The sequence below is a fragment of the Furipterus horrens genome, unplaced genomic scaffold (genome assembly GCF_987537825.1).
Source record: "Furipterus horrens unplaced genomic scaffold, mFurHor1.1.pri manual_scaffold_11, whole genome shotgun sequence".
Lineage (NCBI taxonomy): Eukaryota > Metazoa > Chordata > Mammalia > Chiroptera > Furipteridae > Furipterus > Furipterus horrens.
Window position 1 is genome coordinate 89,191,666 of NW_028327181.1, and position 13,712 is coordinate 89,205,377.

At 39.1% G+C, this 13,712-nt stretch overlaps 1 protein-coding gene across 2 annotated transcripts in view; it reads right to left on the reverse strand.

Moving 5' to 3' along the window:
- The window catches only part of TANC2 (tetratricopeptide repeat, ankyrin repeat and coiled-coil containing 2), a 275,799-nt gene that overhangs the window by 51,620 nt on the left and 210,467 nt on the right, over positions 1-13,712 (reverse strand). For both annotated transcript variants that reach the window (XM_090292221.1, XM_090292222.1), the window contains 3 exons: positions 11,199-11,430; positions 5,362-5,528; positions 966-1,573 (listed from right to left, as the gene is read on the reverse strand). In XM_090292221.1, the coding sequence (XP_090148347.1) occupies positions 966-1,573; positions 5,362-5,528; positions 11,199-11,430 (1,007 nt within the window). The remainder of the gene's footprint in view (positions 1-965; positions 1,574-5,361; positions 5,529-11,198; positions 11,431-13,712) is intronic.

The following is a 13,712-nucleotide window of genomic DNA, read 5'->3' on the forward strand; positions in this document are numbered from 1 at the left end:
TTCTGCATCTGTCAGCTATGTTGTTGGTGTCTTCTGTGTTTCCAAGAAATCAGCAATATACTTGCTTTTGAAAACACTAACTTTATCAAAGGGAATAATTCTTTTAAAAAGGTAATGTGGAGTAGAATGTACAGCCCCTACAATGCTAGCGATCTAAAGTCTAGCCATGAGAATGGGAAACAGTTTCATATTTAGTCTGGTTTGTTGAGCTTAGACAGATTCTTGAGTCCGGGTCAAGCTCATCAGAAAAGAGGGCTGGGGTGAATTCGCGCTGTCTGCCATGGCTGATGGACGGGAGTGGTGGTACCTACCATGTATTTGCCATCCCTCTTCTCATCCCTCCTTCTTTCTCCCACCCATTAACTTAATGACATTGGGCAACTGACTCAGAATCATAAGGCGTTTATAGTAAAATGGGAATAACAACCCCTTATTTACCTAAAGGTAAAGTGGCTAGACCAGCTGATCGCTTCAGTTGGTTACCAGTCTTTTTCAACCACAAGGTTTAAGATTCAATTTTCCAGTGTAAATCTTAGCAATGGCTAGACTTTAATGGTTAGTCATTGGTGACTTTAACAATGGTATGGCTTTTAAAAGGGCAATGGCAACTTAAAAATGATTCTGCTCTAAGTCTAAGAGATGAATTATATATCAATTCTTTCTTCATATTTGAAGTACATTGAGGAGGTCTGTTAAATGGCTCCATTAATTATAGCCTGGGATCACCAGTGTAATTAGAAAAAAGTTATTCTACATATCTATGCAGATTTTGAATCCCAAGAAAATAACATTGTCAGGAAATAAATTAGTTAATCTCATTACAGCCTTGTCTTGAGAAGAAACAGAGATCTTTCCTTTACGTGAAATGTTCAATGGAGAACACTTCTCATTGCTTTCAATACTCATGTTCCATGCAATAAATACAAAATAGGCTCAGAATTGCTTATTACAGATCTATGGCTTACCTGGGGTCACAGAGAAATTTGGTTTTCTCTCCTTCTTCTCTCCAGATAAGCCATTCTCGAAAAGAAGGATGTACAAACATACGAGTCATGTCTCTGCGCTTGATTAGAAACATGGAGAGGTTCTCCATTCTCTGCTGAAAGTCCTCCCATTCTAGTGTGCCTTCAATGCTACCGGCATTGATGGCCTGGAAGATATGTTCATCAGTCAGTGGGTGGAGGGAAGCCACTGCCACGTTCAGGAGAGGCATCACCCGGTCAAAGGAAGACTGGGTTGGGAACTTCATATTGCACTGGAGTAAGTACACCTCAGAGAGCGAAACAGGAACTACTTTGTAGCTAGAACTCTTTAACACTAGATAGCCTTTCTCTATGAGGTCAAATGTGAGTTTCAGGTATAGATAGGACCCTTGACTGAGGGTCTTGAGATGAGAACTGAGTTTGCCAAATGTAGTATTGTCCATTTTGCCATTAAGGGAAATGTTATTCTGGATCTCTGAGCTGCTGTGTATCCGGTGCAGGATGTAAGCCTGCAGGTCCTGGTCTATGGCTTCGTTCTCTTCTAGTCGATCCAGAAAAATCCTATGGAAAGGCAGCAGCTTGGTAATTTCCTAAAACAGATGGAGAGAGAGAGACAGACAGAAAGACCTTCAGTTTCCCCTAACTCTTACGATAAACTATGGGTCCAAAAATTTATTCTGAACTTCTGGGTGGCTAAAGAAAAGAAGAAAACACAATCAAGTATTAGTATGCATAGATTAAAACAAATTAGTTGCACAGGAGGAACACTCTTCCTAATATTGAGACTTAAGATAATTTTTTACGGTTCTTCATAAAGGGTATCTTAGGAGCAATTTAATGGTCAATATTCTAAATAACACTCCTAAAATAAATAGAAAATAAAGTGTCATATAACTTTTCTGTTGTAATTTTTCTTAGTGTAAACCATGGCATAATGTCAAAGTAAGAGAAATGCGTAAGGACTCAAAGAACGCCACAGAAAAACGTGGCTTCCTAACACTCTGAATAAAGTGCTGCATTTTAAGGTAGGCCTTCTGAAGGTGCCTTAGACCAAAGGAGTACTTCTCACAGTGGAAAGCTTGGCACCTTGGTGATCAGCTTGGAGCTTGTACTGGGGAAAGGTGACTTATGCTCTAGATTCCATCTCTTCTTATCTGCTTACAGACTTGGCTCCTGCCATCAGTTCCCTCTCCTCTACTGGAACGCAGACAAATGACCCCATAATTCCTCCCTCTAGCTACAATCCTATACCTCTGTTCCCATTTTTAGTAAAATTTCACATAAAAGTTTTTTCTCTGAACCCTAATTCTTCCCTTCCCATTCTCTACTCCATTTGTTGCAATGAGGTTTCAGCACCATCGCTTCACTGAAATGGTTTTGTTTTGTCAAGGTCATCAATAATCTTCACCTTGCCAAATCCAATAATCAAGTAGCAGCCCTCAATCTGGCTCAGCCTCTCAGCAGTAGGGGACCCGGGGAGCAAACCTTTGTTTCTGAGTCCCTTCTGCAGCTCACTACCATAGCATGTTGCCCAAGTTTTCCTCTTAGCACACTGGCTACTCCTCCTCCTCCTCAGGCTTCATGCTGACTCCTCGTTCATTTCTCAGTCCACCTGGGCTTAGGTCTCCATTCTTTTCCCATTATCTAGCCACTCGCTCCCTAGAAGAGTTAATTTGGTTTCATGGTTCTAATATCATTTCTATGCAGGTAATGCCTGACTTTATGTTTCCAGCTTAGTCATCTCCCCTGAGCTCTTACCTTTTCTTTCTGTCCACTGAACATTTATACTTGGATGTTTCATAGACAGACTGAATGTGACCAAATCAGAACTGCTGAGTTTTGTCCCCTCCACAAAATCTTCCCATGTCAATCAATGGTATTACCACCAAATCACCAAGGTGTCTGTGATCTTTCTCTTTTCCAGCATTTACTCAGCTGCCCACCAAAACCCCACGATTCATTATTGAATTCTCTCTTGCTCACATCCACATTCCACACATCAAGTCCTTTTGATTTTCCTTCAAACCGTGTTGAAATAGGACCACTTCACAGGGTCTCCACCACCACCACTTTAGTCTAAGCCACCGTCCCCTGTCACCTGTATTTCTGCTTCCATTCTTGATGCCCTACATTTTATTGTCTACACAGCCAGCAGCCAAAGGAATCTTTTAAAAAGGTAAATCTGATCTCATCGATTGACAAGGCTCCTTGAAGAGGCCTTTCCAATCGCCCTATCTAAAATAACTATTACCTCCATTTATCCCTTCCATCCTATTTGTCTTCATAGCACTAACACCACCTATAATTTTAATATGTTTAATTTTTTACTTATTTATTGTTTGTGTTCTTCATTAGAGTGTAAGCTTTATGAGGGCAGGGAAATTGTCTGTCTTGTCCACTGTTGTATCCTTAGCTCCTAGAAAGAGCCTGATACACCTGAAGAACTTGTTAAAATAATGAAAGATCAATATGAGAGCTCATTTTTTAAGACCTATAAAGTATTTCACTGTCACAGCTGAATGAAAGTAATTTTTGAAAATTCTTGGTTAAAGTGAATGAAGTGTCTGAGAAGTCTATAAAGACACTAAAATCTGGACTTTATAGATTAATATGTATAGTATTTTTCCTTTTCATTGGCATAGCTGAAAGATTCAAGTTATCTGCTCTACCAAGTCATACTTAAAATGTCTTTTGAGACTGCCCATGGCACTATGTAAAAATATAAATGAGGATAACATCTCCTAAGTATACATTTACTAAAAGCAGCCAGAGATTGCGTTTCTGGAAGTTTCTTTTATTCATCCTTCATCTTTAACAATCAAGCTATTGACTGATAATGGTAGATTACACAATACTTATTTGTAAAAATGCATTTATGTTGATTCACCCACATCCTTTAATTCAAATGACTTTGAGATTAATAACAGACATCTGCAAGGTGGTAGCCAGGATTAGAAGTATAGTTTTTGATCAGAGAAGGCAATAAAGTTAATTGGTTATATATAGGAATAGTACTAAGTGCCTGGTAGGGGAAAAGGGAGGGAAGCTAAGACTATTTTTGGTACATTAGCAATTGTTATGGGAGTGTTGCATCAGAATACAGTAAGTCCTCAGTTAACTTCATCAAGAGATTTTGCAGCTTTAAGTGAAACAATAAATAATGAAGCTAATTTTACCATAGACTAACTGATATAAACAAGAATTAAGTTCCTATGGCAGCTCATCAGTGTTGTAGTGAAACAACACTGAACAAAACAATGTGATTTGAGGACCTGCTATAGTGGGATAGGTGTATAATATGTGAGATTTTAATGTTCATCGAAAAGGTAGACTGTTAGGGGACAAAAGGCTGAGAAACCCTGTTGTGACTATATCAAGAACGGGAGATGCCAACTCAGCTACAGTGAGAAGGACAGAGAAGGTGGGGTCATCGATCCTTAGACTATGTCTTTACAGGCTCAGCTCCACATTCCTAGTCCTTCGTCCAGGACTTTAAGTGATCAGTGAGTGATCAGGGAAGGTAATTTAAGAAAATATTATCTCTCAGTTGGAGTAAATTTAATCTCATACCTTAATATTGCCAATATTTTTTAGAGAAAGTAACACAGAAGTCCCCCATCATGCTACAGAAAAGTTGTTCAAGCAGAGGCTGAGGGAGGAACTAAGAAATCTGACCCTAGGCTGATTGCACTGATTTTAGCACAACAATAAATGATAAAAACATAAAACAAAAGCACACAGTAAATTAGTGTTACAGGCTCTATTTGCATTGCTGTTCGTCCTCAGGACAAAGTCTAGAAAAATGGACACTTTTCCCTCCATTTTTTCATGCTATTTTGAGAGACACTTTCATCAAAACTTATCCAGAGCAATAGGAATGGGAATCTAAGCTAAGAGAGTCATACACAGAGGATGCTCTCTCTAGATCACATCTCCTACTTTCAAAATATGCTCTTGGGGTTTATTCTTTCTAGGGTTCCAGGACAGTGATTTTCAACCCTTTTCATCTCATGGCACACACAAACAGATGACTCAAATTCCGTAGCACTCCAAAAAATAGATATTTTTTGCCAATTTGGCCAAAAATAGGTATAATTTTGATTTATTTACTGAATGGCTATTGTGATGACCATTGTCATTTTCTTTTTTTATTTGACAATCTAAGAGAAAAGAGGTCAGTGCCCCGACTAGTCAGGTATTGCATGTTTTAAACATTCTCGCAGCACACTGATGTGCCTCTTGCGCCTCACTAGTTGAAAATCGTTGCTCTAGTATGGTAAAGGTTTAGTAAATCCCATCTAGGAATAAAAACCTAGAACACTGTCAGTTTAACTACTCTCTAAGGCAAATAATTTATGTTCCAAAAGCAACCACATACCTGTAAACTGGTCCTAACTGTTACAATTAGTTTGAGCCAGGAAGGAAATTTTCCAATCATTTTACTCAGAAATGATACAATTGTATCCCCATAATCTGGTTTGTGAAATTCTGCTTCATTTAATCCATCAATTAAGATGATGAAATCTTCATCTGGAATTTTTCTCTCTGAAATGGAAAGAAAAAAATTATTTGATAATTACCAAGTGAATAAGTGAATTCTTTTTGGATCTTTGATTACATATCTGTTTGGAAAAAAAATATTAGGAAAGGTCTTTCGTTTGTTTACTAAGTCCTCAGGGTAGATAATTTATTATGAAGACAGAGAATAATTCATTTAGGGAATTCATTTCGTTTTCTTAAGGTGTGAAAGCTTTTGTCACATACACATGAAATGTACGTGTCACCACCATCTCCCCCGTGTTATCAGGTGTGAGACAGTCTGAGCACTGCGTTTATGAGAATCTGGAGATGGTAATTCATTTTTCTCTTATCCTTAAAAAAGGTGAAAAGAGTGTGTTGATTTTTTTTCTGATAGCATTAAAGAGAACAGTATCATATGTTCCTTTGGGAATTAAAAAAAAAGTTTAATTTGAAGTCTAAAGCAGCAGACAGGACTATATGTGAATGCATAGTGCGTGGGAAGGAATGAGGTAACAGAAAAAGAACCCCAATAGACGGTTTTTTAAGTAGGCAGGTTGGATCACAAGCTCTTACAGAACCTGTAGTGCCCTAGACTATCCCTAAAACAGCTTCAGTGAGACTAGACCCTTGAGTGATTTTCCCAGAGGAGAGGAAATCACATGACGTCTGCCATGTTTGGGCCCTCCTGTACTCTGTACTCTCCTAAATTGACAAAATCAGTTTCTCTTTAGGGCTAGGCTATTGAAGAAGGCTTGATAAGATTTCAGGCTTCTACTCTCATTAAATGCTTACTGATTCTTAAACTACACCAAACAATTAGAGATTAAAAACAAATCCCGATGAGCCAACCTGCTGCAGGCTGAGGTGGAGGAGCTGCGCGCGTCTCTGGAGCAGACCGAGAGGAGCAGGAAAATTGCAGAACAGGAGCTGCTGGATGCCAGTGAACGTGTCCAGCTCCTGCACACCCAGAACACCAGCCTGATCAACACCAAGAAATTAGAGAATGATGTTTCCCAACTCCAGAGTGAAGTGGAAGAAGTAATTCAAGAGTCACGCAATGCAGAAGAGAAGGCCAAGAAGGCCGTCACTGATGCAGCCAAGATGGCTGGGGAGCTGAAGAAGGAGCAGGACCCCAGCGCCCACCGGAGCGGATGAAGAAGAAGCTGGAGCAGACGGCGAAGGACCTGCAGCTCCGTCTGGATGAGGCTGAGCAGGTGGCCCTGAAGGGCGGGGAGAAGCAGATCCAGAAACTGGGGGCCAGAGTCTGCGAGCTTGAAGGAGAGGTGGAAAATGAACAGAAACACAATGTGGAAGCTGTTAGAAGTTTGCAGAAACGTGAGAGAAGAGGAAAGGAACGTTCCTATCAGGCTGAGGAGGACCGTAGGAATGTTCCCCGGCTGCAGGACTTGGTAGATAAATTACAGGCGAAGGTGAAATCACGTAAGAGACGAGCTGAGGAGGCTGAGGAACAATCCGACGCTAATCGTGCTAAATTCTGCGAGCCCCAGCACGGGCTGGAGGAGGCCGAGGAGCCGGCGGTCGCCGAGTCCCAGGCCAACAAGCCGCGGGCGAAGAGCCGCGAGGTGCGCATAAAAGTCTTCAGTGAAGCGTGATGGTGCCCCTGATGCTACGGAATGACTGCAGAGAGGCACAAAAGGTGCTGTATTTGGTCACTTACTTTTTGAGGTTTATTCTTCTCTTAATGTTGAGTAAATAAAAACTACAGTAAAGTAAAATAAAAAAAAAAATCCCCAGGTGGAATGAATTTTAGGACAAATGAACTGAGTAACAAGTTCCTAGTTAGTAGGACCTATAGGCTCTGAAGGCAGGAAGCGCAGGGGGAAGAGAGAAAGAAGTCATCGGGTGCCTCAAGTGGGAAATAGGTTCTGTCTGAGCAGGGAAAAGATGAAGCTGGGACTACAAGGAAAGCTATGGATTTCTGTACAAAATTGGCTCTGTTAGCCTTTAAAAGAGTCAAGACCAACTAAAAGTCTACATATTTTGGTTTCACCCTTGAAAATATGTAGGTTTTTTGCATAATTAAGACTTCATATTTTCCCCCTTAAGTACAAGCTTTATATAAAGGAATTTAATTTCAATATCTTAAGTACTATAAGTCAGTTTTCAAATTATGAAGAGTTTTCACTATTACTTTCATCTGGTGACGTTTTTAGGAAGAGAAATGAACTAGGATTCCCATTCTCACTATTAACAATGATTATTAATGAATGGCATTCTATATGATATAGTATTAAGAAAATACGTGATTCCTTTCAGGAGTCCAGAGAATTAAGGAAGAGAGAGGAGTTGCTTGGCACTAATTGGGATTTACTCACACAACTGGAGGCTCTTACGTTCTTTATTTTGAGGAGCATGGCTCTCTTAAGTGTAATTGTGTCTTTAATTTCCATAGAGGAATTTTCTAATTGCATTCTGCTGGGCAACATAACAGACCTATCCTTTGCTACTGAGTACCATTACCTGTGCTCACCCAGTGGTGTGCTAGAGCCATCCTGACTGGTTCAAGAGAAGCCACTACAATAGTTTCAAGAGCTGGTTGTTAGGCAGCTGGTAGCCTAAAATGGGCCACGGTGGGGATATTTATTTACACAATGGAAACTGGCAAATGTTACAAGTCCTCCTCTTGCAGCTGGTTGGTAAAAATTTACCAGCACACCACTGTCCCCGCCACTTCCGTTATACTTCTTTTAACTTCACCCAGGCTCCTTCATAAGAAAGCCAAGTGGAGAAAAAGAGCTGATGAAAATGCATCTGTTGAGATTTTTTCTGGGAAAAACCTTTCAAACATTTTCTCAATCATAAAGATCAAGAAGATGCTCTTAATTATAATTTAGACTTTTTTTTTAATCCTCACCCAAGGATATGTTTATTTATTTTAGAGAGAGAAACATCGATCAATTGCCTCCCACATGTTCCCTGACCAGGGATCGAACTTGCAACCTAGGTATGTGCCTTGACCAGGAATTGAACCCGTAAACTTTTGGTGTATGGGATGATGCTCCAACCACATGGCCAGAGTTGATCCAGATGTTTTAATGAACAAAATAACTCATTAGCTAATAAAATAAAAATTTTATTTGCATAAATTCCCAGTAGACATTATTCATCCCATGAATAAAGTAGACAATAAATTATTTCTTTAAAAAGAAGAAATACATGCCCCACTTAAGGTAATTATATTGTTCTAAATCTTGTTTTTTAATTTTTTTGAGATTCTCTTCCTTTGAAGAAGTTACTTAGAAGTCACATATTGATACAGGTAATATGAGGGGTCAAAAATATTTCACCTGTTACAAAGGATGGCATGTTTATCTAAGAATATATTTTGTAGGATTCTGATGAATAAAGGCAATAATTTCCAAATGGTACTAATATTGCAAACCAGTGAGAACTATTCCTAAATTTCCTTTTTCTTTGCTAAAGGATAAAGTTTCTCAATTATCAACTTAAAAAGTAGGATCTTAATAATCTTCAGACTTTGCCTTTCAAATGCAACCAGCTTTATAAGAATGCTTCTACATGTTCCTTTTCAAATGCCTGTAGGTTATTTAAATACATACTCTAGCCCTGGCCGATGTGGTTCAGTGGACTGAGAGCCAGCCTGTGAACCAAAAGGTCACCGGTTTGATTCCCAGTCAGGGCACATGCCTGGGTTGTGAGCCAGGTCCCCAGCTGGGCGTGTGAGAGAGGCAACAGGTCGATGTATCTCTCACACATGGATGTTTCTCTCCCTCTCTTTCTCCTTCCCTCTACTTTCTCTAACGCAGTAGCTTTTGTAAGAGTTTACAGACAAATGAAAATTTAAAGAAGTGCTACTTACATACTTAAATGTAAGAATATTTAAAATACAACTACTATTGACTATCACCATTATTTCATAGAATAAAAAATATTTTAACATTAAAGAAGTAGGAGAGACATAATCTCTCTAAACTTTACATACACGTATATGTAAAACTACATCTATATTTATAGCCAAATAAATTCTAGGCTGTTTCTGTTTTCTTATTTTGTCATGGATGGATGAAAACCTTAAATGATCTGGTTGTTAGGAGCCACTGTTCTAGATGACAGGTCTTTGGAAGATTTCCTAAACCCTTTTACCCTTGCTTTTTGTTTTTGTTACTTTTATCCTCACCCAAGGACATTTTCTCATTGCTTTTAGAGAGAGAGGAAAAGAGCGAAACATTGATATGAGAGAAACATTAATTAGTGTCTCACACCCACCCCCAACTGAGGATCGAACCTGAAACCTGGGTATGTGCCCTGACTGGGAAACAAACCTACAACTGTTGGGTCTACAGGACGATGCTCCAACCAACCGAGACACAATGGCCATGGTTTTAACCCTTGTTTTTAATCCCTTGTAAATATATGCATTTGCAAGGGATTCCCCATTGTCCTCAGCAACATGTATAGTTAACGAATACTTGAACTGTCTTCCTTACTAGTCCCATCCTAAGACACCACTACTTAGGTACCTAAGTACCTGAGAGAAATAAGAAGTATAGAAACAGCATGAGAAGAGATGGTAGCAAGTACCAAAGTCAGAACTGAATGGCACAGCAATTATCAAAAGTCAAGAGAAGACTCATATCAGACAACATTTTTGTTCAGAAAAGCTGCACATTACATGTTAATTATCTTCCTTTAGTTGTGATAACAAATTAGTATGACCTTTTATTTCATATTGGTGGCTGAGAAACTTCAACGTATAGAAAATACTTAAACATATTTATGGAGAAATTTCAAGATTTAAAAGTCTGGGGTACGGTAAAGCCAACACGTAGCAGAGACAGAGATGATCAGATTGAGAAGAGAAATTCTGGTACTTGAGTATCCATCATGGAAGCTGAAACAACTGAAGATAGTAGCCAGAAGAATAGAAATTATAATCACTTGTACTTTCTTCTGAATATCCCCGAAACTCTCAAGAAAGGTAAGTCAGTCTCCCAGTAATAAACAGGATTGCTCAGGAATCTCATGCTGACTCAGATCTTTTTCTTTAGCTTCCAGAACCGACCAAACATTGTTAAGGGGATGAGGCGCAGACAGGTAAAGGAGAAGGCGGATGCCCTTGGGCCACAGCCAACACGAGAGATGCCGAGGAAATGAGGAGAAAAGGCATGAGCATGAGAGGGAGAAGGATTCTGCTTCACCCCCACCCTCACCCCCAACTTTAAAAAACATCTGTATGCCTTTCAGTGGACAATTAAGTGATTTTGTGTATATACACAGGGTTGTGCAACCAGGGCTGCCATTTCCTTTTACCCAAACTGTAGAGAAATAAAGGGCATCACGCGTGAAGACTGAGGAGGTTTCTAACCACGAACACTCCACAACACTGAGTCAGAGCCATGGCTTTACGGATGTATGTGAACTTCACAGAAAGGACTGGAAACTCTGCTATCTTCAGTGTTAAGAAAAATGCACTATATTTGGAAATGATAATGAGAATTTTTATAAGAAACAAGGAAGTAGCACTTCCTGTAGGTATTTTTATTTTTCAAGTAAAATCTTTTATCTGTTGACTATATCCTGTAGGACATCAGCTAATGGAACATTTAGTTTTGGCAATGTGATTAAAAAATAAAAATCACTTCCATAACATGCTCCAGGTGAACGTGGGCGCCAAAGCCTTCACCTTTCACCTTCTTTGTACCTCATCTGTACCTTTGTGGAGATTCTCCAGGGGCTCCAGGACTCCCCTCCGGAAAGAGGCCATGGGGTCCTGAACACAGGACCGGAGGCTCAACATGCTCTGCAGGTGAGGCTCCCGAAGAAGCTGCTCCCGATAGGCCGTCAGCTGGGGTGAGCGGCACAGCAGGGCGGCCACGTTGTGGACAAACTCGGGCACCAGGCAGGTGTAGGCGTTATCTGCTTGGCAATAGTGATAGGCAACCACCTGCAAAAGAAAGACGAGAATGCAGACAGGTTTCTCAGTGGCAAGAGCAACAGTCATGGTTATTGTTTGCTCATTCTCTAACATGGTCTTCTGTCTCCCCGTTCCTCAACTTTTTCAAGGAAAAATAAAGGCTGCTAACGCAGAAACTGCTTGATTTATCTAAGATCAGAAATTTGATATTTTTACTGTATACGTACAGGATATCACAATTATTTATCAATTAATATTTATAAATACAACTGACTTTTCCCTCTGGGTTATAACAGGAAGCAAGCCTGAGAATAAATATTTACATTAATCTAATATTTATTTAGCATGGACCAGTAAAGTCTGATCTTATAACAAAACATTAGGAATAAAATATTCAGAGAAAAACCATATGTTAGTCTTAGCAAACACATATGTTTATAAGTCATCGCTTTTTAAAAATTATAGTTATGCTATAAACAGCCTTATAAAAATAAAGTAATTCAGATTTAAAATTATCATTAAATATTTTCTGAGCACTCTGAGATAAGAGAATCAAATTAGATAACAGGAAGAAGTAGACAAGTGAGATTTTTGTTAGATGCAGGTCTTAAATTGGAAGAACTTAGAAAATGTATGAGTCTCAATATCATCCAGGGTCTACACTGTCTGACTAGAACCTGGAGTTTTAAGCTGTGGATTTCTGTTTGTTTGAATTTGCAAAGCTTACTCTTTGCAAGAGCAGAGGGGAAGTTTTAATCTAGACCATTCTGTTGGTTCCACAGTACCCTCAGAAGTGATAGGGTTGTGTAGATAGCATGAAATTGGCAGGAAGGTTCAGCTTGACTGTATGGAAAGCACTTGGCATGGTGCTCAGCACACAGTATTGTACATAGTTGTCCCATCATTATGGTCTTCTTCCTTTTCCTCTTCCTCTCCACCATCATCACTGTCATCATCAAGGTTCTATATATTCTCTTTTTCAGTCACAAGCTTTGTGCTTTTACAGGCGTTTGAAATTTGCCCTAAGAGCAGTCATAAATATACTATTGGGATTCCAGCTCTTCAATCATCTCTCAGAGAACAGAGTCATCTATTAAAGTGTCTTGCTTTGAACAGATTCCTAATCTGTAGGTATGGTCATTTTAGCTCTTTAACAAATGCTGGAAACTGAAAAAAATTGAAAAAAATTCTTGAAATCCCTCTCATTAAGCATTTAAAACCAAAACAAACAAACAAAACTGAACACAGGAAATGTTACTACATATACCAGAGAAGACGCAACCGGAATTATCTTCTGGAGGGTAGGCCTCTTGTAGTACAGGCTTCCCCCGCTAGATGAGTGTTCTAGGAACCCATCTGTATCAGAGTACCAGCTGGTGTTGTTGTGAGAGGTTGTGTTAGGCCTCAGTGACTTTAAAAAAATTTAGTATTATTGTCTGTTTTTTTTCCATTATCATTTAGTTCCTTATAACCCCCTGCCCCCAGCCAGTTAATGTTTTTTGAAGACTCTTTCAATGTGTTTGCCCATTTCATAATTGGTGATTTGTGAGCACACCTGCCTGCACCATGTGGAATATTTAGCAGTTTTTGACCAAAAATGGCATAAGTCCTGTGCCCTACCCTTCCTATTCACTTGATTTAGCCCCGAGCAAAGTTTTTTTGTTTGTTTCCCCAGATGAAAAAAGTCCTCAAAGGGAAACATTTTGCTGATGTGGAAGAGGTGAAACAAAAAATGGCAGAAGCACTAAAAGGCATTAAAGTCGATGAGTTCAAAAACTGTTGTGAGCAGTGGAAAAATGTCTTGTATCAAGTGGAGAATACTTCAAAGGTGATTGAAATTTAAACATGTAAGAATAAATACACATTTTTTTATAAATAAATTCCGGGTTTTTTTTTTTTTTGGTCCTCCCCATATTTTTGTATCATTAGAGGTGTCTCTTTAGGGTAGATTCCTAGAAATGGATGCTGGATCAAAAAGTAAGTGTTAATATAAAGTTTTGTTAGGCACTGCCTAATTTTCTTCCAGAAAGGCTGTATCAGTTTTCATTCCCATCAGGATGAGGGTGTCTGATTCCAACAGCCTCATCAATAGAATATATTGATAGGTCAAAATGATACTTCAGAGTTGTTTTAGTTTACATTTCTCTTGTTATAAGTGAGTTTGAATGTTTCCAATAATTGAGGACCACTTTAAACATGATATGTGTGTGTGCATGTGTGCAAATATCTCTTCAAGACAGTGATTTCTTTTTACTTGGAAGTAGCATTGCCGGACCATACTGGAATTCTATTTTTAATTTTTTGAGGAATCT